General features: G+C 42.3%; 2 protein-coding genes across 3 annotated transcripts in view; both read left to right on the top strand.

The window, feature by feature from the left end:
• PIK3AP1 (phosphoinositide-3-kinase adaptor protein 1) overlaps window positions 1-26011 on the top strand; it is a 38788-nt gene extending 12777 nt beyond the window's left edge. Inside the window, exons 1-16 of one of the 2 annotated variants that reach the window (XM_042018755.1) lie at window positions 2179-2277; window positions 4749-4897; window positions 5738-5882; window positions 7400-7542; window positions 8667-8799; window positions 9487-9683; window positions 11903-12092; window positions 14982-15077; window positions 15598-15777; window positions 16557-16619; window positions 17269-17474; window positions 18978-19050; window positions 19387-19542; window positions 21250-21320; window positions 21511-21620; window positions 22702-26011. In XM_042018755.1, the coding sequence (XP_041874689.1) occupies window positions 4823-4897; window positions 5738-5882; window positions 7400-7542; window positions 8667-8799; window positions 9487-9683; window positions 11903-12092; window positions 14982-15077; window positions 15598-15777; window positions 16557-16619; window positions 17269-17474; window positions 18978-19050; window positions 19387-19542; window positions 21250-21320; window positions 21511-21620; window positions 22702-22756 (1893 nt within the window). In that variant the 5' untranslated portion in view covers window positions 2179-2277; window positions 4749-4822 and the 3' untranslated portion in view covers window positions 22757-26011. Of the gene's footprint in view, window positions 1-2178; window positions 2278-4748; window positions 4898-5737; window positions 5883-7399; window positions 7543-8666; window positions 8800-9486; window positions 9684-11902; window positions 12093-14981; window positions 15078-15597; window positions 15778-16556; window positions 16620-17268; window positions 17475-18977; window positions 19051-19386; window positions 19543-21249; window positions 21321-21510; window positions 21621-22701 lie in introns of those variants that run through there. The other variant, XM_042018754.1, reaches the window with a different exon arrangement.
• A 1458-nt stretch (window positions 26012-27469) lies between these two features.
• TM9SF3 (transmembrane 9 superfamily member 3) overlaps window positions 27470-27618 on the top strand; it is a 47348-nt gene continuing 47199 nt past the window's right edge. The window contains exon 1 of the mRNA XM_042018758.1: window positions 27470-27616. Coding sequence (XP_041874692.1) covers window positions 27539-27616 — 78 coding nt within the window. The 5' untranslated portion in view covers window positions 27470-27538. The remainder of the gene's footprint in view (window positions 27617-27618) is intronic.

Here is a 27618-nt window from a genome sequence, read left to right as displayed (position 1 = left end):
TGATTCTTGGCACCCTTGAAAGTCATAAGAGGCATGCGTATGCCTTGTCAGTATGTGTTGTCTCTTTCTGCCAGTGGAAGTGAACTATTCCAGCCTCTCTTGCTTGAGATTTTGGTCATGTGCACGATGTCTGTTGTCTGGGTGGCTAGAACCCTGCTTCTTCCTCAGTGTCTTCCCTGTCTCTGTCCTGTTCCGTGCACCCGAGCTGGTTTTTTAGGTTTATACACTTGATCCAGTCACAGATTGACCACTAGACCTGCAAGGCACTTAGCAAAACTTGACATAGTGAAATACACCTTGTTTCCTTGATGGAGGATGAGAAATAGTTCCTTGTGGTTTCAAGCTTTGCATGACATATGAAACATGACTATGCTCTTTGTAGAATTGAAAATCTGTTTGTAGGTGCTGTGCTGGTAGATGAGCTGCTTGGGGTGAGGAGTTTGGAGAGAAGGGGGAGATGTCCCATACGTTATTTGTTCTGTATGGACAATTTTACAAAGTCTTACATTTTCATGTGTTTTGTTCTCTCTTGCTGTTTTTCTGCACGCTTCTCTCCACTCAGTTGAAACGGGAAGTGTTGCTACAGTATAACCCAGTTCTGAGGGTTTATCACAAGATGTTTCCCTGATCAGCATTTATCTCGTTGGTAAAGCAGGGGCTCTAATGTTAGCATGATGAAAGATAACATTCCCTGCTTTCCCTGTACTTGTCAGTACTTTGTCTGCTTCTTGAAAGTGTAGCTGGAATTGCTCTGGGAGACTTAATGTCCTTGTTAGCACTTGGGAAAGGATACTGGCAAATTGCAAGCTTCAGGTAAAAGCAGCTCTCCTTGATGGTCTTCCCTCTTATTCCAGGCATAGTGAGATGAAAGTCTGAGGCCTTGTGAGAGCTAATTGTCTCAACTGGTTGATGGACAGAATGGGAGGTATTTACAGATGTCAGCGAGGGGCTGGTCTGCACATGCAGAACTTGAGACAAGCTGTTGCCCAGTTGTGCCATTAGCATTAATATCCGTGTGACAGAGTGATCTGGACAGACTGCTGACTTCTTCCAGGCATTCACATGTCTTGTGGTGTAAGAGCTGACTTGTGAGAAACCACAGCTGTCGGCTCCATGCCGATAGCCCACCAGCTTTGCCAGGAGGAAATGGATGACGGGGTGGAGCTGTGTGTGCTCTACAGCAGCAGGTCAAAATAACTGGCTGCTTCATATGAGTTTCTAAAGCTGCTAAAAGGCTCTTGAAGCACATGTCCATGCCTATATTTTCACTGGGCTTTTCCCTGGGGTGAGTTTCTGCAGGACAGCTGTGCAGGGAGCTCAGCAGGGCAGGCAAGAAGGGTGTGGGGCTGCTCTCTGCAGCTCAGCTGCTGGTGCATCCTGGAGGGGGGCATGTTCTTCAAGGGGAAATGTGGTTGGGTTTCTTGGACCACATCTCCTCCCCTTGCTGCTATTCTCACAAGTGTTTCGCAGGCTGTCAAGTGAGGCCTGAGGTAGCCTCTGTTTGAAGGGGAACAGAAAGGGAGAGCCTTTTATGACCACGAGCTGTTGACCTACGGCACATGCTCATGGAGAAGCTTAATTCAGGTATTCACTTAACTTTAATGAGTCTGTTAATCTCCTCAGTGATGGCCTCTCTAGCCTGGGTATTATTGCAATGTTATAACTGCTGAATCTGTATATGCAAATGGATTGTCATTACTCAAGTATCTTAGTGAGTGGGAAACCTGATCTAACAATGCTTTAGAGCATGGATATTATCAAATGTAATGGGACAGTTTCCTCTTCCAGTGCTTGCATGTTCATGAGTCAGTCACTGGCACATGATTGGAACTTGCAAGATGAATCATAGGATCACTTCACCGTTTATGTGGGAATTTGGTACTTCGAAATGTCAGTGTTTTCTGAATGAAGAAACAGATGAATAATTCATACCTGAAACTCTGAGTGCCTGTTCCTTCAGCTGTTAATCCAATTACTGATTAACACTGCGTACTTCTTCCTGTATTACCTAACAGCTCTGTGCTCACATGACCTCCGGGCAGTCAACTCTGTTACAAGAATGCAGAAGTGCAATGCCAGAACTTCTTAAAAGCTCTAGTTATTCTTTATTTGCTAAATTGTTTCTAGTATCAAATAACACCGTTAAAGCAGAGGGGCTGGGGGCTTGTTCTCTCCTTGCCTCCCTTCTTATCCTTGCTTACTTCTGTATGTTGTAGCTGAGATCCACAGCTTTGGTTTGATTTTTCTCTGAAGAGGACCACATGTTGGCCAAGTGAGGTAAAAATTACCACACTAATCGTTCCAAATTGCGTTGGGGATGAAGTCCTGATATTGGAAGTCAGGATATTGGCAAGTGTCCATTTGTGCGTATGTTGCAGGAACATCAATGTGTTGCTGTGTTTTGGTCATCATTGGCTCTCTCATCTGCTGGGAGCTTAGTCTTTCTGATTTAGTCATATTGGAAGTAACCAACAGAGGTTACAGAGACACTATTCTAGTAACAATTGCCTCTTCTCCCTAAAAGACAGGGCATCTTGCTCTGCATATGCTGAATACTTGATGCAATAGCTATCGTATAAGCGAAGGATGTGGGACCAGTGCTTTTTCTTCTGTATGCAGCAGGGCAGCCTGGCACTCCGAGGTGGGAGTAGTCCATGTTTCTCTACAAGAAGGGTTCCCAAAATGTGTCTGGTTCTTGCAGTTGATGACTTTGAACAGTATGAATTGAAATACTGAGTTAAGGACAATAATGCCTCAGTTAATTTTTTCTAATACTTGGTACTAGTCTGAAAATCCAGAAGACCGCCTTCAGCCTTGTGTCAAAGCAGTTGCTTAGTTAAATCTTCAGATTTGGTGCAGTATTAAAATCTGTTTGCTAAATTACATGTACTGTTCTAGGTTTGTTTAAGAAATGTTGATATTAGTGGTCATGCCTTACTTGAACTTCAGAGCTGCAAAGTTTTGGCTCTCTTCTTTCCACAGCAAACATTGAAGCAGCAATCTACTTGTACTCCTGTGAGTAGGCTTATTTGCCATGTGGAGAGATTCACATACTTAGTTAAGTGTGTGTGCACCACAATTTGTGGAAAAAAAATTCAGCTGAATGATTTGCTAAAGTTCTGTGGCTTAAAACTTGTCTCCTGAAAGCAAGGTTGATTTAATATAATTCCTAAAATCTCATTTATATTTATAGAAAATACTTTTTTAAAAAGTGTGTAACAAAGCACTACAAATATCCTAAGTTTAAGTCTTTGGTGGTAATAATAATAACACTGAAGAAGCCTAGATTAAAATTCCTGACTGACTTCTAGCTTCAGTTTGAAACTAAGAGGACATGAACCCCTAATGGTGGCCCACTTATAGTAACTTTGGCTCTCTTGATTTGTGGAAAATTGATGTGCTTGGAGATTGGGGCATTCTGAGTGAAATCTGAATTCTTGGCAGCTTCACTGTAAGGGTGCCACAGGTTTGACAGCACAATTCATCACTTAGGTCTTTCTCATCAGGACTGAGGATTTTAAATAGAGTATTTCTTACTAATACAAGAACAATGACAGTCCAAGTCTAAGATTTTATCTGGAGAATAATTTGTACTACTCTTTAGAGATGTGTTTTATACTAAGTAGTAAACAACACATAAGTTTCAAAATGTTGTCTTAAATCCTTGACTGCTCCACAGTCTTACAAGGTTTGGAAAATTCTGGCCATGGGAGATAGTTTTAAGAAATCATGGTAGTCTTCTGACAAAATGAAGTCGGTGACTTTCACCCTATATTCTGGGAGATGGGGGGGGGGAGGGTGTGTGGGAATGATGTAAACCATGTGAATCAAGAAGTAGAAACTAGCTAAAAAAGGGTTCTGTACTAAGTAGATACATAATTGTCTTTTGTTTCCTTTCTCTAGATAAGAACAGTATTTCCTGGCAGGGATAGGTAATCTGTTTTCATTCTGGCTCGGTTTTTTTTTTTCAGCCAGTGATATCAATTCAGTTTGTTTTCACTTCTATCAATATCCGTGCTGGTTTGGGGAAATGGGAGTGAGAATGTTGTTTTGTACACATGTATTGTAGGCTTACATGTCTTTATTCTGCTCTTGATTATGTTTAGGTAAAATGCTGTTACTTTTCAATGCAAAGGTTCTGGTACTTTTCAATTTCACTCTTGTATAGATACTGGAGCTTATGGTTCTTGCTCCAGGAACTGAACCCCTTCAGACTACTGCTTCATGTTTTATTGTTTGATGCAGTAATGAACTTGGAAGCTGGGGTAAGCAGGATTGAGAAAACTAAAGATGCTACTGAAGTGACAGAAAAATTGGTTTTCGTCTTTTACTTTAGGAAAGTAAGACTAAAGGCTGCTGCCCATCCTACAGTGTATCAAAGTGCTGCTTGAGTCATATGAGTTCAGATGCTGATCATTCTTATATTACACATTCACATGCTAATTTTCCTATCTAACATCAGAGGGGACTATTCAGCTCAGCAAAGAGTGCCATTGTTGTTTATTCCATAAGCATATTCAGTGCTACTCTACTACTTTTATGTCTTTGTGAATTTCCCCCTCAAATCCTCCTAAGGGGAAAAAAGAGGAAACTAGTTTCCCTTTCTTCAACTAGATCCCCATTTCTGAGCATTACTTTGAGAGGAGTAGCAAGTTCCACCCCACTGCCTTTATGGCTGTTTTTCAGGATGGATAGACATTTTCAGCAAAGGGGAGTGATGTAACAGGACTCTGTATATTTTATTTTAGACTCAGGCTGTGACTCTGTGACTGATACAGAAACAGAAGACGAGAAGAATCCAGTTGACTCCCACAGACTTGCCATGAGTGAAGAACATGAATCATCCAGGAGCGCTGGGAACTGTCCAGTGGTGCAGCCCAACCGCATACAATGTGGGGTACTGTATGTCCACTCCTTGGGCTATGTTCTTACTGCTGGTGCAACCCATTGTGCTGCTTTATAACAGTCAGCTTTACAGGCCTGGAAATTAGTCCTGAATTCTTCTGTCACCTTCCTGCTCAGTCCCCTGTCCTCCATGTCTCTGTTTCATGGGCTTGGCTCCCTAGGCCCAGGAGTAGCTTGGTAACATGCAGTGCTTAGTGCTGTCTAGGCTGTGGTGTCACTTAATGACTGTCTCATTAACACAGCTGCTTGGCGTGGGTGTTGTGAGACAGGTTCACACTCTTCCCTTCCTCTGTTTTGGTAGCAAGTGGAGTAAGGTGACTGCAATGAACTGACTATCTCCACAGTCAGGATCCAGTCTAATATGACAGTTCTGGTGTATGCCGTGCAAGTGACTCTGAAAAGCTTGGATCATGGCTTCTTGTCTGAAAAACACCACTCTTTAGTATAGCATCTCCTCAGATGGAAAGAGTCTAAGTTTCTTCCTTTTGTTTCTGTTTAGAATGTGACTGTGCTGCTTAAGGGAAGAGATGGATAGAGTTGAAACTGAGTAATTTTATAAATCTAGCCTTAATCGGTTTATAAATCTATCTAATAAATCTGGAGTTTTATCAGTTTAATACTTGTATTTATGCTGGTGCAAGCTGTAACAGAAGCCACCTGCCCAGTTAGTCTGTGACTAGAAGATGCTCCTGAAAACAATTCAAAACTGTGAAAATTATAGATGGTAATTGATGTGTTAGTTGCAATGAGAACAAAATCCCTAGAAAATGGACTTAACCAAGTAAGTGTTTTTATGTTGTGAATCTGTGTGTTGTAATGCCTTTTGTCTTAGGTGCAGACAACGGTTTATATTATCATGAAATGTAAACTAGATGGTGAAATGAAAACGGAAGTTAAGTTTTCTCCAGAGAGTGCATCCTCTGTGTGTGTGGTGGCTGAGATGGAGAATGAGTACACAATCTCTGTGAAGGCTCCAAGTAAGCTGGACTGAGATTTTTTTTGTTCCCCCCCTTCTCCTTCCCCATTGCTTCCTTTCTGTCTCAACCTGCCTGTCCTGAGAAGTGCCAGAGGGATAAGGGTAAAGGTTGCAATGCAGAAAAACCTGAGTCTGGAAAATCTTGAACTTGCATTCTTACCCGTGATACTTTTGTGATGAGGAACTGAGGGAGCCTGCTGCTTGTGGGCTCTGTTTTCCCCTCAGCAGCAGTAGGGTTGCAGGGTGGAAACACCTTGCTGGGAGTTCTGAGAACAGATTGCACTTCGAACTTAGCTGTATGTTATGACCACCACCACATTAGCATTGCCAGGGCACCAAGAGAGAAGGTAAGTGCCAGTAAATAATTACATGACTTTAATGGCATGTGCTTAATGTGTAATGATCTCTGTGATCAGAGCTGAAACTATTTATTCTGGCTTGCCTTTTAATTTAGATATGTTCTGTCACTCTAAATATTTACATTTACAAAACTGAAGGTTGTCTAAACTTTAGGTTCACTAAACTTTAAAAGCATGATTTCAGAGCCTTAAAGATTGATATTATTTTCCCAGCATTATTTTGTTTCATCTACTTTGGTCTGTCCACTTGAAGAGTCACTGTGCCATTCTCTCTGAGAATAGAGACTAATAGTCATTATAGCAACTCCCATAAAGTCAGTGAAGTGGGTTGATTTAAAGAAGGTGACCTCACCAACACATAAAGGCTTAATTTAATCTGCCTTAAGTCAAGACTTATGATATAAACACTGACCTGGAAACTAACTTGTAGTTTGAATTATAAACATGACCTTCACATTGATGGAGTGTACAATGTAAGCTCTGAAGTTTCTAAGAGTAAGAGAAATAATGTTTAATTCCTTTGTGTTATTAACTGTTTCATCATCTCCTGAGTAGTTAACAGGGAAAGACTAATTTCAGTGGGATTCAAAATATCTGTTTCAAAGAGAAAGTTCAGACTTACAAATGTACACTGGACAAAACATCAAGAAGCTCCAAGGTGCAGGTAGAAGATAATCCTGTGCATGGGTAGAGTTGCAAAGCTCGAATTCCTTTTAATTGATTTTATTCAGAAACTAGTGAGGCTGACAGAGGTTGCAAAATCCCTAGTGACTTTGCTGATTTCTCTCCCCTTCTTCCCCAGCTCTTTGTATTTATGGTACTGCTGTATAGACAGCTCCAGAGAAGCCAGGGGTGGAGAGATGAGAGGCTTTCTAGTTTGAGGTGGAATACTTTTAACTGGTCCAGTCTACTGTTAGCAGAGAACCTAGCAGGTTATGTGCGTTGACATAGCTATAAAGAAGGTAGTTCCAAAGTACTTTCCTACCTAGTGTTCCAAGATCATGACTCTTTTCATGACTCTTCATGAATTCAATATAGCAGAAACTGTTTTGGTATTCATCTGGCAGTATATCCAAACTCCTCCTGTTCTCACAGTATGTCATGCAAGCTTATGCCCATTGTTGGTTCTAATGATGATTTTTGCTTTTTCTTTTCAAAGATTTAACCTCTGGGATAGTGCCTCTGCAGATATATTCAGGGGACTTGGTGGTGGGAGAAACAAGTGTCACTTACCATACTGACATGGAGGAAATCAGCAATCTGTTGGCTAATGCAGCCAACCCCGTACAGTTCATGTGCCAGGTAAGGACTTTAGCAAACAGCTGCTTTGGAAACCAGCTCTTTCAGAGGCTAGACAAGTGGGCATAATCAAAAGTGCTTGCCATGAAGTAGCTCTTCTGAAATGAAGAAATGCAAGGTTATTTAGGGATTTTCCCCTAACTCTAATATCCCCTTTTATTGAAAGCATGGATTTCTTTTCTGTCTCTGGAGCACATAGCTGGCTAAGGTGAGTCAAGTTATCAAACTAAGAAGAAAAAATGCAGTCAATCAACACTCATCTTGATGACTTCAAAAGATTGGAATGACAGAATTTGATATAACAGAAAGTACCATAAAAAAAATTGTTTTGGAATTTGTACCTAGGCATTATTAAAAAAGATGTAAATAGTAGCAAAGATTCATATTGTCTGGAGGAAGCAGAGTAACAAAATGATTAGTTGATTCTTAGCACTTAATTTTTCAATACAGCCACTCAGTTTTCCTATTCTGTTTTGCCCAAGTGGGGTACCTGAACCCTATTAGAGGGGTAAAGCTTGCACGAGGAAGTTCTCCGCTATGTTGCCCTGTTGCCTGCCTGCATGTTCCTGATCTGCCATGTAGTGGAGGCCTACAGAGTAGCCTTGTTAGTCACCAGTATACCTGGGGAAGGGGAGACTGTGTTTCCCTCACTTTTTAGTTCAAGTTTTGGAGCAGTTGGTACTGGTTGATGCCTCTGCTTAGGGAATGTGCATGCTTCCCTGTGGCAAAGAACCAGTTCAAAAGCCAAACCCAGAGAGTGTACCAGAAAAATTCAAAATCGACTAGTGCATACTTAAAGCAGGAGTGACATTTCATTGGAACAGTTTCAGAAGTGTGTACCTGCCAAGAAAGCAGGAAGCAAGTTTTCTGTGCTTCCAGTTGCATGAGTGACTTTCTCATTGTGCTCTGTCTTGTGGAGTGTACGGTTCTCATCTGTTGAGCTTGATGATACTCTCTTTCTGCACCAGGAAGCTATCCAAGTTCTTTGCTTGACCTGAACATTTCTACCTTCTGTATTTATACCTACTGTTTTCTGACTGTGTTAAATAATAAGAACACCATGTAAATCTCACCTTAACTGAATCTCCAGACGCTACCAAACAAAATCACTTTCCATTTATCTGTAGGCCTTTAAAATTGTGCCATACAGCATAGAAGCCCTGGACAAACTGTTAACTGAGTCACTCAAGAAGAACATTCCTGCCAGTGGTCTACACCTGTTTGGAATCAACCAGCTGGAAGAAGAAGATATGACAGCAAGTAAGTTTAAAGACTTCTGGTTTATTTTTAAGTTTTGTTTGGATCAGTGGTTTTACCTTGAAGCACCTTAACACTGCAGTGTGTAGTACCTGCACAGGCTGTCTCAAAAATCTTGGATCTCAGCCAGAAAGTGAAATTCCTGATGATGTCTATAGAAAGGGGATTGCCATTTGAGTCAGGTGACCCTATTTTATTGCATCCATCATTCTTACTTCCCTGCACTGTGGCAGATGCTGCTATGTAGACAGCTTCAAACCAGAGTGAAGAGATGATGCTCCCCAAAAGTCTCCTAGGTTTTCTGCTTTGTTCTTCTGTCCCATGTTCCATTTCTCCATAGCCCAGTCCTTTCCCCCAAACCCCATAACTCTAAGGTACACAGTGGGCACTGAGCAGTTGGGTTGGTATGCAGTCTTTTTGTAATGATGATCTACGAAGTCCTTGCAAACCTGTGATCCTACATACATTTAAGCTATTACAGCACCATATTCCCCACTAAAGGTTATAGGACTTAAGTCTGGAGATGCACTAGATAATTCGTGCAGTTAGCTCAATTTTGAAGCCATATATATACATTTCAGGGTTTTCACAAGTGCTTTGGTCTGTGTGTTTGCCATGTCTGTTTCTCACCTACTGGCTCTGTTGCTACTAGAGAAAAACTTAGGTCCTAATGGGCTCCTGTTCTCACAGATCAGAGGGATGAGGAGTTGCCAACCCTGCTTCACTTCTCTGCAAGATACGGGCTGAAGAACCTTACTGCCTTGCTGCTTACGTGCCCTGGAGCGCTGCAGGCCTACAGTGTAGCCAACAAGTATGGCCACTATCCAAACACCATAGCAGAAAAGCATGGCTTTAAGGATCTCCGCCAATTCATTGATGAATATGTGGTAAGAGGAAGCAGAGCAGCATTTCTGCCTTGTTCCACACTGGGTGCAGGCTCTGGCGCTGAGCTTGGCACTCGGTGTTACTTCAGCAGGAGTGACGCGGTGATAAAGCGTGCAGTTTGTTGTGGTAGGGTGTAGACCACAGACGTCCAGCCACACTGAAAGCTTTCAGCTGGAGGGTTAGGTGTTTCTCTGGAGCCAGGGATGTTCCTGGAGCTTTTGCACACAGCAGAGTCTACCATGCTGGCTTCCTTTCATCCATCCATCTAATGAAGTTTCTGCAGGGATGTGGTTGGTGCCTCGTGTACTCTTCTAATTCTGAGATCCTGGGAAAACAACCCCTTCATCCGGCTTACTTTAGGGAGTAATATGGGAACAGAATATGTTTGGGAAGATACAATCTGAGGTGCTCTCTTATTAGTTGTAGTACAGTCAGGATTCCTTACTAGCCCATTCACAGCTGATCTGTGTAGTCTGCCTGTTCCACTTGATACCTATTTCTCCCTGCATTGGTGTAGCTGTCCATTCCCTATTTGTTCTATCAGTGATCCCAAGTTGCAATTCATTTTCCTTTGAGCTAACCCCACCCCCAGAAAACAGCACTCTGACTTTTACACATTATGACATGGACCTGACTCCAGCTGCACCAAGCAATTGTTTCTGTACAGTACTTGTGTATGCATGGAGTTCATCCTTCTGTTTCAATTTGAGCTGTTTCTGGCCTGTATGCTTCAAAATAATAAGGAGCTCCTTGACTCAGATCACATGAATTCTATTTGCCTTTGATTTAGCTTGAAAAGTTGTGTTTAATTGTCCCTAACATTGTCTGAATGCTGGGTGATAGATCTGCCGGCTTTAGTGTGGTTCTAATGCCAGCTAATTATAGTAGTGTTTAAGCCTATTTAGGAGGCATGGGTAGTTCTTGTACTTGGGCCTTGCTTCTTGACATTATACATTAGAGCTAAATAAAAGTCATTCCATATTCTGAGATCAGGAGGGCTGCAGAAGGTGTAAATTGTGTGATCAAAATCTTTGCAAGTAAAGTAAGTCAGAGATGTGCAAGAAGTCCTTCCAACCTCTCACTGTTGTACATTGTAGTACTGTGCTCCTCCCATATTCTGTCCACCAGCACAGTGACAGAGCTGTGTTGAGTAGGTCCTCCTTCCTGACCGTCAAGTTGTCTGTGCAGCACAGTACCAAGCACACAAATCATCTGCACCAGTGTGACCACTGCAAGGTAGTGACCAGTATCACTAGTAGTATGGATATCTGAAAATCCCAGTAAACCCCTTTACTCACCTGATTTGCTTTCTGGCAAAGGTTCCTCTGCACATCTGTAAAGCATTGCATGAGCTACTGGCCTGACCCATTTTGACTGTGGAGGGGAGCATGTGTAGACAGCTTTGACACACATGCCCTGTGGATTGAGGGCCCATGAGTTGGCATTTGTGGATGGAAGAATATCTTGTGGTATTGCAACTGTTAAGACAGCTGTGCTTGTGACATAATTGGAACTTGGGAAGGAGGATGGGATGAAGCTTTACATTTTGCTCCCTTGTATGTGATTTGGTGAAGATCTGCCTTCCCCCCCTGCTCTATGTTGCAAATATATAAGAAAGGGTTCTGCTCTCCTGTGAATCAGAAGTTGCCTATATTACATGAGCTGCTGCCTGCTGTGAGGTTTCCTGTCAATGTCACAGAAAAGGGTCTGTGTACTCCCACTCTGGGTGTTACATGCTGCTGCTAATGCCAAGAAACTGAAACTGAGTCTACATCAAAGCTAAAACTTTGCTATTTTGCAGGTGCTCTGCATGTGATAAGCTTTCTCCCTTATGGTTAGCTATGCTTGCCCCAAAATAGCCTTTGACAAGCATTTGTATTTTTAGAATGAGCTATGCTTATGTTCTGGAGGTTTGCAGACATTGGGTCGGACATGAAAGTGATGGGGTGAGAGGCTTTATTGGCTACTCAGAATGTGTCAGCACCCCTTGTTTGGCCTTTTTAACCTTTTATTACAACATAGATCTCAAACGTTTGTCCTAGACTGCTGTAGTGGGGATTTAAGTCATTTGAAAAACCTTAATTTCTGGGAATGAGCTGTCTTCAGCAGTTTTTTCCATCACTGATGAAAAAGTGAGGTATCTTTTGCTTGCTTTTATTCTCCAGGTTCTTTATTTAAATGAGACTTGAACTTTTTTTTTCTTGTCCTCCTTCCTCTTCAGGAAACTGCAGATATGCTAAAGAGTCACATTAAGGAAGAGCTGATGCAAGGCGAGGAGGATGAGTCTGTTTATGAGTCCATGGCTCATCTGTCCACTGATCTGTTAATGAAGTGTTCCTTGAATCCAGGCTCCGATGAAGAGCTTTATGAATCCATGGCTGGATTTGTCCCGGGTGCCGCAGAGGATCTTTGTATGTATATTCATAGAATTACAGAATCATAGGAAGGTTTGGGTCAGAAGGTACCTCTAAAGCTCACCTAGTCCAAGCCCTCTGCAATGGGCAGAGACATCTTTAGATTGGATTGCTCAGACCCCTGTCTCTCTTACACACAGTAGCACCTCAGTTACAGCTTTTCTCCTCTCTCCACAAGGAAACTGTGCTGCAGTTCTAACATCGGCTGACTGATAAAGTTGCTGTATACCTTTTTTCAATTGCTAGTGTACAAGATCAAGAGCTGTTTCTTCAGTGTTTTGAGGACTCCCTGAACCCTGGGCAAATAAATTAACATATAGAAATGAGACTGAATTTTATATCATGTCCCACTTTTTTCCTCCTGAGTACTGAGTACCTAGGAACATTGACACTGACAGAAAAGAACACTATGTAAGATGTGATTTTACTGACAACTGGGAAACTGAAAAACAAGAGCTGAGCTTTTAGCTCAACAACTTGAGAACAAAAGAAAGTGAACATGTAGAAATATGTGTACCGAAAAGATTATACCTGAAAAACCATTATTTTAATCTGCTTGGTTTATTGCTAAAAATAAAGAGCTAATTCTGATAAATATACATATGTTTAACTTTTTCATTATTCCATTAATATTTAGTGAGGCCAATTGAAAATACCAAATTAAGTACCTATGTTAAGCAGTTGCTGTTCTTACTCACCTGTCTGTTTGGTCTGACTTCATCCCACTGATCTATTTTATGATTCCCATAGTGAGCAGAGAATCTAGCTTCTTATATTTTTAAGCTTCTTATATTTCATCCCACTGATCTATTTTATGATTCCCATAGTGAGCAGAGAATCTAGCTTCTTATATTTTAAGTACCTCCTTAAGGTACTTGAGAACTTCTACTGTTTCTGCAGTTTTTAAGTGTGCTGCCTCAGGGGAAAAGCTTTCTTTCTGAAACACTTGTGCTTATGGGCTATATTGGTCGTGAGCTGTTCTTCTCTTCTTTTAGATTAAATGGTACTATAACACACATTTTTGTTGGTTATGGAGTCCAGAAGACTGTGTTGGTTCTTTCCTTGAAATCATAAACTCTTTTCTGCTAAGGGTTGTTGGCCACTGCAGGGATAGTTTTGCTACCAAAACCGGGATTATTCTGCCTTCAGGTCGAGATAAGTGGTAAATCCCGTTGGACTTGTAAGGAACAAAGCTGATCTTGTTTGCAGTAATGAGAGTTTCTAAATGTTCAGTAGGTCTGCTTGTAATCAGTGCACCTCTGAATGGGCTTGACTGACTAAGTCTGTGGAGGGTTAAAAAACAAGCTCAACATCACTAAGCCAAATTTACCTTCTTCCAGGCCTGAAAATCCCAGATCTCCCAGAAACTATGCATGGAATTTTCTTTCGTGTATGCAAATTGAGCTCCCTGTAACTTAGCAGTTTTGAAGTGGACTCACAAAAGCCTCTCTTTCCTGCTTCTTCTGGAGTTCTAGTGTGTTGCTTCTGCACACAAAGCTCTGCTGCCTTCCATTCAGGACTCTTTTATTGAAATTCTGTTTTCCTTACATGGTCTGTTAGTCTTTGCCTGAAGAATATTAACAGCTTGTCTGAACAGTGCTTAAAATTTACCTGTATCGTGACAGATAAATTGGCACAGTTCTCGACACTTAGATTGGTTCTCTCAAAGTGAAGGTGTTTAGAATACCAGCACACAGGCAGACCCCCACTGAAATTAGTGAGTGTGCTGGCTGGTTTACAGCTGCCATCACAAATAAAGGATTCAAGCTTTTGTACTGACTTGGAGGTTTGTGAGGCTGGCTCACTAGGAAATCATAATTAACTTCTATTGAGGTACTTTTTCTAGGAATTACCCCTATGTAAGTAGATATGGCTGTGGTGTAGAGGATAATACTGGGGCTATTTTAGGTGTAGCCATACTGTGGCAGTGTGCCCATTTATTGTGATCAAGATGTGCTTCCACCATGGTTTTTCAGAGACTGATCAAAGGAAGATTAGATATCATAGGGTCAATTTTTCTGGCAGGAACTTGTTTGAGAATAAGGTAACAGAGAACTGGAGCCACTGTAATGAGTTAAAAGTATTTCATATTCTCAGATGTAACCCAAACCATCTAGTTTACATAGCAGTAATCTATGACATAGTAATAGATATGCCTCAACAATTCAGTTTTATCAATAAGCGTCAACAATCCATTTATATCACTCTTGCTTTAATATCATTAGGAACACGGTTACCTAACATTTTATTTTAGTCTTAAGATTAGTTTTAGCATTACAATGAGGTTGATTTTCTTCTTCAAAATCAGAATTCTTCATGTCAAAACACTGAATTAAGAAAGTATCTTATTGGTTTTTGTCAGTCCTTTCTCAATCCTGAATTATCATCTGACCCTCTAAACACCTTCCAGATCCAAGTAATTAACTCAGCCAACTGTTTTGACTTTATTTCAATAAATAAAGCAAGCACTATCTTATGTGTCATGGGAAAATTGCCTTTAATGTCTTGTTTTGCCAAGTCACACGGTTTCCTCTCAGGAGCACCATACAGAGGCCAAAACTTTCACCTGGCCAACACATTCTCAGTAATAGCCAAAACTCAGTGCCTGCTTGAAGCCTTGTCAGAACTTCAATAGCATTGTTAGGCACTCTCAAGTGTAAGCATCAGGCAGCTGGAAAAGATTTGTGCAGATTAGACTGAACATAGCAACTTAGAAGCCTTTTTTGAAGAAAATGTCTGGTAATTTTTCCAGCTTTTTTGATTGTCACTATAAACCAAAGGTCCAGTCAGAAATACCACACCAATGTATTATATCACATTATATCGTTCCATGTATTTCAGGATATAATTAATAGATTAATCTTTCTGGTTTTTTTTTTTTTTCAGATGTAGAGATGCTTCAGTCCAAACCAGATACTCCAGTTGCTGGAGATGAAGTTTCTGTAACTACAAAAGACTCAATGCTCCGCAAGTTTTTAGAAGGTGAGACCTATTTTGAGGGAAGGATGGCAGTAGCACATTTAAAACAATTAAATAGAACCTGAGATTTCTCCATGAACTCTTCAGGGTAGGAGATAGTCCACACTGTTTGCTTGTTTCAGACAAAGGACTAATTCTCTGTAGTACTTTGTAGACCATCACATACAGCTTTTGGAAATCATTGGTCTGTTTGATTTGTTCACTATTGAAGTATGTTAATTAACTGAAATTAATTAAATTAACTGTTCCTCAAGTTCTTAAAGAGAGTTAGGAGATTTTTCACTATTTCTTCAAAACAGATAGTACAGGCATAGTGGCAAACAGTTACATGCTACTAGATGTTAATGACTAGATAAAGTCCTGTTGTGAAGGTTTTTGGCACATGTAAGTCACTGTAACACTGGATGATTTTGGCTGTGAAATGGCCAGCTTGGTAAGAATGTGGTACATAATACATCTGGAGGGATCCAGTGTTCTGTGAAGTGGCCAGGTTGTTATTCTTACAAACTCTGCTCCATTGTAGGCGGTAGCATGGATGTGCCAGATTCTGAGGAAGGTGGTCATGAGCAGTATGGTGAAGATGTGTACTACTCGGTGGAACAAGACCCTTTTCCACAGGAAATGGCTAACAGACCTCCAGTTCCTGTTCCAAGACCAGAATCTAGCTCTCCACAGCCAGACAATGAGCTGTACATCTCCAAAAGTGAGTTGGTTACCAGTGAAAATGCAGACCAGTAAACTGTAGAATGGCATTGACATGGGCTGCAGTTGCCAAATAAATGCCAGGATCCCTGGATTATTTGACCCTGGAGTTAGTTACCTTTGGGATCCAATTCCATATCTGTTTTTCATCTTTTGCCTACTCTGAAAATGTGAGGATGTTATATCCCAAGATCTTGGCCTAAGCTTGCTCTTCATGAAAGCAGTAGGATGACAGATTACCCCCAAATGGTATAAACAAATCCAACTAAATAGGAAAGACCCTGATATTATGAGGACACAATTAATCTAATACATTGAGACATTGCTGATATGTAATGATATCATTGATTCAACTGCATTTGTATAGGACATGATTTTATACCTCAATACCTCCCTCTGAGGTGGGGTTTTATTGAAACTGAAGAAGATTATTCCTCTTAGCTTATTAGGGAGCTTTGGAAATCTTGGTCATACATCACAAACATTCTCACAAGAACCACGATGACATGTGAGAGAGTAATTTAAGTGACTTCTCCTTCCCTCTGTGACAAGACTATGGGGAATTCATGTCCAGATTTCTGTTAGAGGTGGCTGAGCTAAATTCTTAGAGGTCAATAGAAGGGGAACTCTACCATACAAATCTTTGTTTTCTTCAATGGACTTAGAAGTGTAACAGAAGCTGTAATGCAGTGCAGAATTCCATATGCTTGCCATATTCATCCTTGCTATTTCTGTCTTCATGAGATGCATTTCAGTGTCTAAAGAAAGTTTCTTTTGCAGTTTTTGCACAGAAGGCTCAAAGACCTGAGAATATTTATGTCCCTAGAGGAAGGGTTAAAAAAGGTAAGTCAGATGTTCACCCTGAAAATCCTTTCAGTAATCCAAAAGCAGATCTGTTAAGGTAGCTTCATTTGTGTGGAATATGACTGAATAGACTGTTTTACAGAGCTCTGGGGATAATAGTCCTCTATGAATGACCCCAATCTTTTTGACCTTTTGTGACACTGGAAACTTTTATAAGTGTAGAGTGTGAAGGGAACACATCTCACGTCTTGGGAACTCTTCTTATGTTACAAATGAGTTAGAAAATGCCAGCATCAGTAGAATGAGTTTTCAGTTTCTGGACTTAAACGACACAGATTACCTAGAAAGAGTCCAGCTTTGTGACTGCTAACGTAGAAGCCCTGTTCTGTGAATTGCTGAGGAAGCAGGGCACTTTAAGGAATATGTTTTGTGCTCTTTAACTAAACAATGTTTTTTAAAGCAGAGCTTATCCCTGGGATATATTTGTGTACAAGGCTACCTCTCAGCTTGGCTTTTAGACTTGACAAATAGCAGGATGGCCTAAGAAGGACATACTTCTTAGGAAACACTCAGTCTGTAATACTTTTTTTAATATCTGCTGGATCAAGGGTGCTTGATCTCTTTGTATTCAGTGAGGAAGGCAGATGCCACAAGTTTAATAATATTTTTGCTGGTGTTCTCTCTTCAGAGACAATAATCAGGCCTGTAAGGGACCTGTCTCAGTCAAGCATATATGATCCATTTGCTGGAATGAAAACCCCGGGCCAGCGGCAGCTGATTACATTACAGGAGCAAGTGAAAATGGGCATCCTCACTGTGGATGAAGCCGTACTTCATTTTAAGGAGTGGCAGCTGAATCAGAAAAAGAGATCAGAATCATTCCGGTTCCAGCAGGTACAGACTTACACTACTGTTTAAGAAATACATCTGTGTCTCTAGGTATATATCACAAGCTGCTCAGTGTGGGTACATTTTTTTCCTGGTTGGAGAAGGAAGACTGCTAACATAGTCCCCCAGCTAGCAGAGTTCTCTCCTGCCATGGGGGAGCTGTTTCCAGTAAGCAGCAAGCAGGTAGCAGTTTTACAGATCTGTTTGTCTTGCAGTAATATTGTTAGTTTTTGAGGATCTGTATACAGGGAATTGGATCAAATCCAGTTGGCTAAGTCACCTTTCTAGAGGTCACCTAGCACCTACCTGCTGGCAGGGGACTCCTGCGATGACCATTTAACTTGTTGGTTTCTCATCCATTTCAGATCAGTGAAGACTCTGTGTCCCAGATGGTGTATTGGCTGTAAAGTCTTAGTTGGTAGATGATCTGGTTTCTCCCTGATTGTTTGCTGATGATTACAGGACTGTTCTAGCAGCAGTTATTAGTAAAAGCAGAGTGTTTGGGTGGCTTAACTGAATGATGGAGTCATTTTGTTGGCAGCAGTGACATAATGACTGGTGGAACTATCAGTCATAGTTTAAAATTTTCATTCTCAAGGTAGAGTGAGGCTCCCTCTTTAAAAGCCTGCTTCTTTTGGAGCCTCTTGTTCATGCTGTGGCAATCTGGTCTCCAGTGGGTGGTGTTGTTTTGAAAGCTGTCAGAACAGTGGCAAGGCTTTTCTCCTCCTGATTCTCAGTTGGAAAGGTACTCTCTACCCAGAAACAGTCAGAGGAGTCCCTTCTTGTGTCACTGAAGAACACAGTGCTACTTAAGTAAATTTACGTAGAAGAGATGAAGGTATCCTCTGTGCCCCATGCCATGAGCAGCTTTCAAAGTCTCTGCTCCAAATTTTGCTTCATGGTACAACAGTTGTTTCATCGGCTTTTCTACCTATTTCTACATATTTCCCTGCTGAAAAAAGTTGTCTTTTTCCTCCCTACCATTTTGTACTGTAAGGTATAATATGCTGCCACACAATGGTGAAGAGACTTTGCTCCCAGTTACATTTCTTCATTGGGGATATCCTGAATTCTGAGTTGTCCTTCACACTCTGGGCTGCATGGCAGTCTCTTCTGTCCCTGCAGTCAGAATTTTGTTCATTAGTACGGAAAGGACTATGCAGTTGATTGTGGGTCTTGTTTCTGTGTCAGTGTCACAGTGCAAACAGAAAATACAGGGAGTTCTAAACCCAGTCTGCTGCTTTTTTGCAGTTGCCAGTGAGTATGTGAACTTGACCTGAACATACATTATGAACATCAGAAAAAACCTTGGCTTCTGAAAGGCACACATGGGTTTCTGAAAGGAATAGATTAAAAACCTTTTGATGTGGTTTGGACTTCAGCCAGGTCTAGCAAGCTTTGTTACAGCTTGACTGCAAAGTTAGCTAAAATACTATACTGGTTTTGTTAGAAAGCTGCTCATCTTCCTTTAGCCAAAACCCTGAAAAGAATATCTTGTGATGTTTTTAGGAAAATCTGAAACGTCTACGAGACAGCATAACCAGGAGGCAAATGGAGAAGCAAAAAAAAGACAAAAGTGCAGGTAACAGTCTTTGATTCTGATATTCTCTGGTAATGAAGCAGCCAACCATATTAATAAGCTCTTCAGGCAGAAATGTGTCTGTGTGTATTGTGGTTCTGCGATATTTTAATATGCACATCCCTGTGCCAGTTGGCAAAAACATAGGGAAGTTGCTTTGCTCCTCACTTTCACAGCCAAGAAAAGGATGCCCACACCTGTGGGGTGCATCTTGATTCATTCATGTACAGTTATGATTGTCCTTATGCAACTGGGTTTAACTCTGTTCTTAAGTGCAAAACCGTCTCTTGGAGGCTGTAATTGCATAGACCTTTCTGAGCTGTTCATTTTCCTTTCCAGATTTGGAAATTACAGTACCCATTCGACATTCTCATAATACTTTGGGGAAACCAGAATGTGGAATATATGAATACGCCCCCAGGAAAAACGTTTTTCCGCTAAAAAAAGAGTTAAAACGAGGAGACTGGAAAACAGAAAGCACATCCAGCACAACAAGTAAGCAAGCTCTGAGTGTCACCTGGAAAGCTGGATGGAACACACTTATCCAGCCTGACCCTAGAGTCAGCCAGGTGACAGGACTTCTGTTCCTGAATCCCAGCACTGACAATACCACCCCAAACCTTGCATGCCTCAGGCCAGCTGTTCTCAAAACTGTAAAAGAAAGTCCAGGTGTGCATCAAGTGGTTTGGGCATCTTTTGATTGCATCTCTGCAGGAGGAGAACCTGAAAGCTGAGCAAAAGATTGCCTTGAGCCCTGTCAGGGAAGGCGTACCACCTGCCTTCAGTTCTTAAAAGTAGATGGCAGCTGCTCTCTTATTGGAAAGGATGCTCCTGTGCTGTGACTGCCAGCAGGCTGTGTGCTCTTCTGGCCTGAAGGGCAGTTATATTTCAGGCTGGAAACCAGTCTCTACATGCTGTTACTTCAATTGTTGTATGTAAAGGACAGCATTTTTCATTGGTAACTGTGGGACTTCTTGAGTGACTTGGGCAGTCTGCACATTTTTATTATCTTTGCTTTTCATCAGGTTTAATTTGTGCAAATCCCTGCATTCTTGCTCTTACTGCAGGCTGAGCAATTCTTGGGGAACTCATTTAGAATCAGTTTGGTCCTTTGAAAGGAAACCTGAGCTCCTGTGACATTACTACCTTTGTAACTCTTGGCAAGATGCAGCTGGCATACATCCAGAACAGGTGCCATAGGTAGCTGGCTGAGCCAATGATTTGCATACAAGCAGATGTGAGAGAAGTGTTAACAAGTCTGCAGAGCTTGCTGTGTGCAGCTTGGAGCTCTTTCTCATGGTGTGATTATGAGAATGGACCCTACCACAGTATTTAGCACTCTTAAGTGCTGCTGTTCGTACCAGCTGATGAGACTTACCAAAGCTAGCAGGGAGGGACTGCATCTTAGGAGAAAACCTTTCTAGTCACCATTTCAGCATAGAGGTTTCCCAGTATTTCACAGCCCTACAGAATGTTATCTATTTATGACTGAAACCAGCCATAGCAGTTGGATATGTTTGTGAGTTGCCATCACCTTTGGAGATGGCATGACTAATTGCAAAAACAATCCCTACTCTGCGTCCATGGCAGTTAAATGGGTTTGCATAGATGGGTGCTGAAGGTTGTTTGAACAAACTTGTTTTTAGCTTGGAAATAACACTAGGAAGCATTCCTGTGATGAGTAAGGATTGTTGTAAGAGGATGTAGTAAACAGCTATTTGGAACAGAAACTTCTTAAGCAGTCACTTACTCTAGGAATGAATATGACAGTGCTCATAGCCATCTACCTTCATGCAATTGTTAAGGATAGGGAAATGATAATTTAAATGTACATAAGTGTTGGGTGTGTAACCCTTGTGAAAATATTTGCCTGACTTGCCAGGTGATATTGGCATTGGATCTTTTCAGTTAGATTATGGTTGTGAGTATTTAACCAGAAGACTGGATAAAGAAAGATAAGGCAGAAATCTTCTAGAAAGCAAGCATAATTGAATGGTTTGGTCCTGTGGTTTGTGTTGTATGAAATGCTGCTGTTTGGATCCTGAACATACAGAAAAACCCAGTGAAAATAATTGAATCTAAACAAGCATTAATTATGTGTGTAAGAATTAAGCATGAGGTTAGAAAGACCCCTGAGTTAGGGATTTGCAGTTAAATCATCAGGGTTTAATAATCAGTTTTTCTCTTGCTTACTCGCTCCAGGTAGTGCAAGTAACCGCTCCAGCACTCGGAGCATATTGAGTGTCAGCAGTGGGATGGAAGGGGACAGTGAGGTAAGTTCTCACCTCTGCTACGTGCTGCTCTGCTGTCCTTAAGTACATGGCTTTGTTTTCATGCAAAAAAAAAAAAGAAGCTCAGAGCTGGCATTGCATTTATAGAAATGCCAAAACGTAGCCACTTCTTTTGTAAAGCTACCAAGAACCAAATTCTGCTGTTCTGTAAACTCTTCTCTTCATTTTGTAGGACAGTGAAGTCCCAGAAACAGCAAGGAGCCGCAGCCCAGTTCCTCACCAAGTAGAGAGGCTTCCCTTCCCAGAAAGGCCTCCCAGAGTGCCTCCTCGAGGTGCAAGCAGGTAAAACTAAAATGCAAATCAAATGTGTGCTTTCAGTGAATCCATATGGAAACCTTGGACAGAATGCAAGGCAGTTAGCAAGGCAGAAAGTGAATGTGTTTTTGAACAAAGTCTACCAGACTGCTGTCTGTCAACACACACTGTTAGGAATTGTAAGATCATTGTTTCTCATCTGTAATATGTGGAGGAATCTGTTTTCCTAGTTGGTAATAAGGCTATTGCAGTGCTGTTGCTGTGATTCATGCACAGCAAGGGGCAGCACTAGTGAAGCACACCACGCTTGCCATAGTAAGACTGACCCAGGTGGAGTTGCATCCTGCCCTTGGCAGAGATTTAGTACCTGACCCTCCTGAGAATATCCTCCTGGAACATACAAAGTGTAGTGCAGGGGGAAGTTTCTTTTGGCATTCTCTTGGATATTTTTCTTTTTACAAAGTTCAGATCTCTCCAAAGCACATGTTTACACGTTACTGGTCTTAGAGAAAGAACTGCACTGGTTTTATGAAAGGTGTTGAGGAGTTTTGCCTTGATTTGATCACAAACTTAAATAACTTGTAAACATTCCTTTAGTCCAACCAGTGCAAGTCTATGAAATCTATTCCCCAAAAAGTTCTCTTAGTATAGATATCAATAAAATTCTCCAACTGTTAAAGCAGTAATTGCCACTGTGTGGGTGCAGCAAGTTCTGTGTTGTTGGCTTGGCTTTGGCAAGGATATAGCTGGAATTTATCTGCAGTTAGTTTGAAAAAAGGCTTTGAATCTTTTGATCTCTTCCTATTGCATCTTCATTTCAGGAGAAAGCTACCATACTATCAAAGTTTTACTCCAGCCAACTATTACAGCATCTCTTTCCAGTAATAGTAGAACTACTGCAGCTGAGGAACAGAAGAAATAGCTTGGACAGGAACAGTGCTCTGGCAACTTGGCATTTGCTCTGTTGCTGAATCAGACAGTCTGTTTTTCTTCTTGTATGACTATTGCTTGTACAGTATTCTTACATGTGATGTTATTGCATGCAATGTGTTGTTCCAGAACTCTATTTGCTACTGCTTTTACATGTGTTTTCATTCTCTTTTTATAGGCCTGTAAGCTGTGAACGCTTTTATCCTCCACCTGTGCCCCCAAGAGGTCGCTGAATCTCTCAACATCTGTGGAATATGAGATTTTTTTCGGTTTATATATGTGTTTGTACAGAATTTTTTGGGCTGACTTAAATTATTTATAAGTGGGACCCAAATAATTTCATCTCCTTTATCCTCCCTGAAGCTCTGGTAACTTTTCCCATGATTTTCACTGGGACTTCTTGGCGTTGTATAACTTCTTTTGTTGGAAGAATTTTGGTGCTTTGGGGCTTCAAGAAAAGGTATCATCATTGGGAAGGACACTGATGTGTGTCTTGGGAGCCCTGCACCAACACGAACTTGCCATTTGATCAAGAAAGCACACCTGTCCTTTTAGGAACTAAATCCTGATAAACATTGTTACCAAACCCCTCAATACAGTCTACCAGGGCTTGACTGGAAAACATGCTTGTAAAAGTAAAGAAAATAAGATGTTTGAAGAATGCTCCTTACAGCAGGAGCGGGTGAATGTACTACTGCTTGGCATAACATTTTGGATACAGTTATACTGACCTTTCAGAAGGTGTAGCATCCCCCTCTAGCAATCATTAAACCATGGGCAGGATGAGAAATTGTCTGTGTTCAAGAGTGTAGTTTGCATACAGCCTTGAAAATGCCTTTCCTTTTTCTGCTTCTTCCCGGAAGAGGACAGACAAGGTATTGTGTGTGCTGTATTTACCATGAAAATTCCCAAGATAGTTGGTAAGGGACCTTCTATATCACAAACCATCTGTACTTAAACCTTTTTCAGGGAGTGTGTGGGTATGGTGTTACAAAATCATGAGTGAGCTCTCAAATTAGAGAAGGAATTGGTGGCACTGCTGTGTTCTGTATCTCTTACATGTGGTCATTTATAGCAGCAATACAAAGGCATTTCACTTCGTACTCTGGAACAGTAGTTAAGTCTCCAGTTATCACTGCACACCCCTTACAAATATCAGCTGTGTTTCAGCTGGCTGCAGTGGGAGCACAGCCTGGGGCCTGGACTTTGCTTCATCTACTGTTCCTTTCTACCAGTGAATCTGCAACAGCTATGTCCAGCCTTTTCTCTGCTTGAGGGCTTACAACCTTCAGGAGGCTTCCTGGTATGGCTCTCTTCCAGGCCTTGAAATCTGTGCATATCCCAACCCTTGGGGGACAAGTTTAAGGCTCTGGTTGTCCCTGAGTGACTGAGATGGGAATTCTGCAAGATAACATTCAGAGTAGAGAATTAAACACCATTACCAACTTGGTTTTTAGGGATGAAGGAGGGGGAATGGCTTGAAAAGGACAGGGATACATCTGTATTAGGTGATCCCTCAGGTGCAGGTAGGACATGTAGAGCTTCTGTCTGAGCATGTCTGCTCTCCTTCATCTGTAGGAGGGCAGGTGACAGAGTTGCAGTTCCTTTCTCTCGCAGGGTGGTAAACCCACCCAATGTGTGAAGCTGCAGCAGCGACAGCAGCTGTGACTTGACCAGCACTGAATGAAGGTGGAGAAGCCCCTGCTTCTTTCAGGGATATAGGCATATGCTCTATGCATCTACCATCTATGCATTAAACTCACAGGGTTTGGGTGACTCCAAATGCAGTTCATATACGTTCTCCTTTTGAGATGTCATCCCTCTGATGACAGAGGGATGCAGGTGTTGTGCTGCAGGCCTACAGATACAGAAATGTCCTTTCTGGTTTGTTTTTTTATTTTTTAAAGGAATCTCAGTGCTGTCTCCAGTAACTCTGGCACTATAGACTCTCAATGACAGTTTGCTTTTGTTCAGAGTAGCCAGGGGGATGGTGAAAGGAGAGCTGCCTTCCTGTGCTCTTCTTGGAATGAAACAAGGTTTCCAGCACTATTAGCTCAAATTGGAAGGAGGTTTTGGTGCTGAAATGAGGAAAATAGTAGCAAGGATGAGTGAAGAAATTAGGGGTAAAAGAGATAAACCAAAAGAAGAAATTCAGCAGCTTGATTTCTTCAGCTGTCACATGCTTTGGTTTGCACACAGCTCCCTGGTTTTGCTCCAAAATTCCCTATCTGCTTGGTGCTGACTGCAGCTGTGTCCCAGATCTTGGAGCTGTGATGTAGTAAGAGGAATTTGTCTGCTTTCACATCTGCCAGGTACAGCATAAAGTAGATTTGTAGGATGTGGGTAAAACTGTTGTAAGGCAGGAAAGGAAGAGCAAAATACATATCATGAAGATTTCCTTTCAACGCTGTTGGACTTAAGCAGCCCAGGAATCCATCTTTCCAAGCTAATTTTTAATTCTGCATCCCCTCCATGTTATAGCCAAATGTCCTCTATGGGGAGGGATTTATCTGAGCATTTGCCTTTGCAGAATCCTAATACTATGGTTGTGAACTGGATTTTTATTGCTTGTGCTGTGGAGATGATTATATCTGAATTGCTGAAAAGTAGCTCGTAAGTAGCCTTTCTGTCCCTCTCCCATTTGAAGCTTAGATACTTCGTTACTCTGACCTGACTTATCATATGAAGCCAAATGCTGAGGCTCTGGTTTGGAGGAGAGGTGAGCTGGGAAAAGGGGAACTGAGCCATACTATAAATGTATTCTGTTCAAGCCCCTTCTGCACTGCTTAAGGGAGGGAAATTGAAGATGCAGCTGTAGTTTCAGGTGTTCCTGTCTCACTTCTGCTGGATTAGTGAGGGATCTCAGTGACCAACCATCACTGCAAGGCTGTCGCCCTATTGAGGAGAAAAGGAACAGCATTAAAATGGCTTTACTGTTAGAGGCAGGTAAACAATTAGGATGCAGGCATGACTTCCAAGTCTCTTACAGGTGATGCACCTACTTAGCCACCGAAGTGTGTGTTCCACTTTGGGTTGGATTCATCTAGTTGCTTTAAGCCTCTTGAATCTCAGTGTATGGACTCCCTGTATCTGTAATTTGTGCTGGTGAGCATGTGGTGTTGCTTCCATCCAGGATGAGAAGTGCCCTGAAACTGAAGATCAGAAGAGACCAGAGAAGAAAAGAGTGCATACAGATTGCTGGTTACTTAAGAATGTGCCTGGGAGGGAAAGTGGGAATGAACAGTGTTTCTGATGCATATTAGAGTTCAAGGACTGAACAGATAATAAAATTGCTGGTAAAAACTTAAGTGACCTGCCCAATTGTAGGGTCATCAACCAATCCACCAAACTCAGGTGGCAGCTGGCAGGCCTGGGGAAAGTGTTTGTTCTTTGTAGCATGCCTTGCAAACCCTGCTGCAACAGATGGCTCTGGTTGGCCCTGTTGCTTACTGAGACACTTAAGTACTCAATAAACTGAAGATGCTGAAGCCTCCTCTCTCTGTCTCCCAAGGGTAAGCGACTGTTTTGGACTGAGATGCAATGACTAGGAAGAAACATATGGTGTTATCAAAACTGTCTAGGTTTTCTTTTTTTTAGTCTGTGTGTGTGTAATACAGGCATAGCTTTTGCATGGGTTTTGGCAAGTGTATCTCTCTACAGGGACCTCGCTTCTACTGAAATAGTGCATGTACTGTCTGGGAAAGGCTTCATTTAAATGTACTTTGTGAAATATGTTCAGGGGAGGTAGACAATGTGTAAAACCACAAAGGGAGAATAGCATAGGTATGGTGGTAACAGGGAAATCTGTTTTCTGCGTCATTCCTACAAAGCATGGGTGACATGTAACAGCATGGAGTTCCTGCCTTCTGCTCACATCATTTGTTGTCTGTGTGCTTATTTGTTGGCTCTCTTTATTTGAGAAGATGGTATAACTCCAACCCCCCTCTTTTTTAAGAATATATATGATAGCTTTTGAAATTTTTTACTATATTTGCTTAATTTAAAAGTTGTTTGATGAATCAGTGTTCAATACCATGAGCTTTTTGGATTGGGGGCTTTGTTCGTTTGGGTTTTTTTTTTACCGTGGACTTGTAGTTTGAGGTGGGTCCAAGTTTGGAGGCAGGTTTGTGGGCTTCGTCTTAGCCAGCACTGACAGAAACCTTATCCTGAGCGAGCTCCAGGTGTGGCTGTGCCGCCTCAGCGCTTGCCCTGGGCCCTGTGCTCCCGCTGCTTGTGTGAGGGGTGTGGAGAATGGGACTGTGTATTTCACAAAATTACAGAATTGATGAGCTTGGAAAAGACGTCTGAGAATGTCGAGTCCAACCTATGACTGAACACCACCGTGTCAACTAGACCATGGTACCAAGTGCCATGTCCACTCTTTCCTTAAACACCTCCAGGGCCAGTGACTCCACCACCTCCCGAGCAGCCCCTTCCATTGTTTGATCACCCCTTCCGCGAAGAAATTGCACCTGGTGTCCAAGCCTGAGGCCCTGTCCTCTTGTCCTGTCACTGGTGGGCTGGGAGAAGAGACCAACCTGCCTCGCTCCAGCCTCCTTTCAGGCACTGGTAGAGTGTGATAAGGTCTTCCCTAAGCCTCCTCCTCTCCAGGCTCAACAACCGCAGCTCCCCCCAGGCCTTGTGCTCCAGAGGGTATTTGTACAGAGCCCTGCGCCACGCTGTTCCCAAATACCTTTAGATTATTTTACCGATCAAAACGCAATATCAACTACACTTCCATCACGTAAGAACGGAGCTTCCCTGCGCTCCTGCTGGCCGTGCTGTGCCGAGGCCCGCGGTGCGCGGGCACCCCGGGTCCCGCCCGCCGCGCTCTGTGCCCGCCCGCAGGCCCGTCCTGGGCGCCGCCCAGCCGGCGGGGCTCCCGTAGCGCTCCCGTAGCGCCGCCGCGGTTCCGGCGGGCGGGCGGGTGACGTGGCGGGCGGGGCGGAAGTGGCGTCGGCGGCGGGCGCGGGCCGGTGCCGCGGCGGGGCCTGCTGGGGACGCCGAGGCCCGAGATGGCGGCGCCCGGGCTGCTCCTGCTGCTCCTGCCGCTCCTGCCGCTGCGCGCCCGCGCCGACGAGCACGAGCACACGGT

This window comes from Corvus kubaryi, unplaced genomic scaffold (assembly GCF_017639235.1).
Source record: "Corvus kubaryi isolate FWS band 111438036 unplaced genomic scaffold, C.kubaryi_AGA036_p1.0 138, whole genome shotgun sequence".
In the NCBI taxonomy this organism is placed as follows: domain Eukaryota; kingdom Metazoa; phylum Chordata; class Aves; order Passeriformes; family Corvidae; genus Corvus; species Corvus kubaryi.
This window is presented reverse-complemented; position numbering and strand designations above follow the sequence as displayed.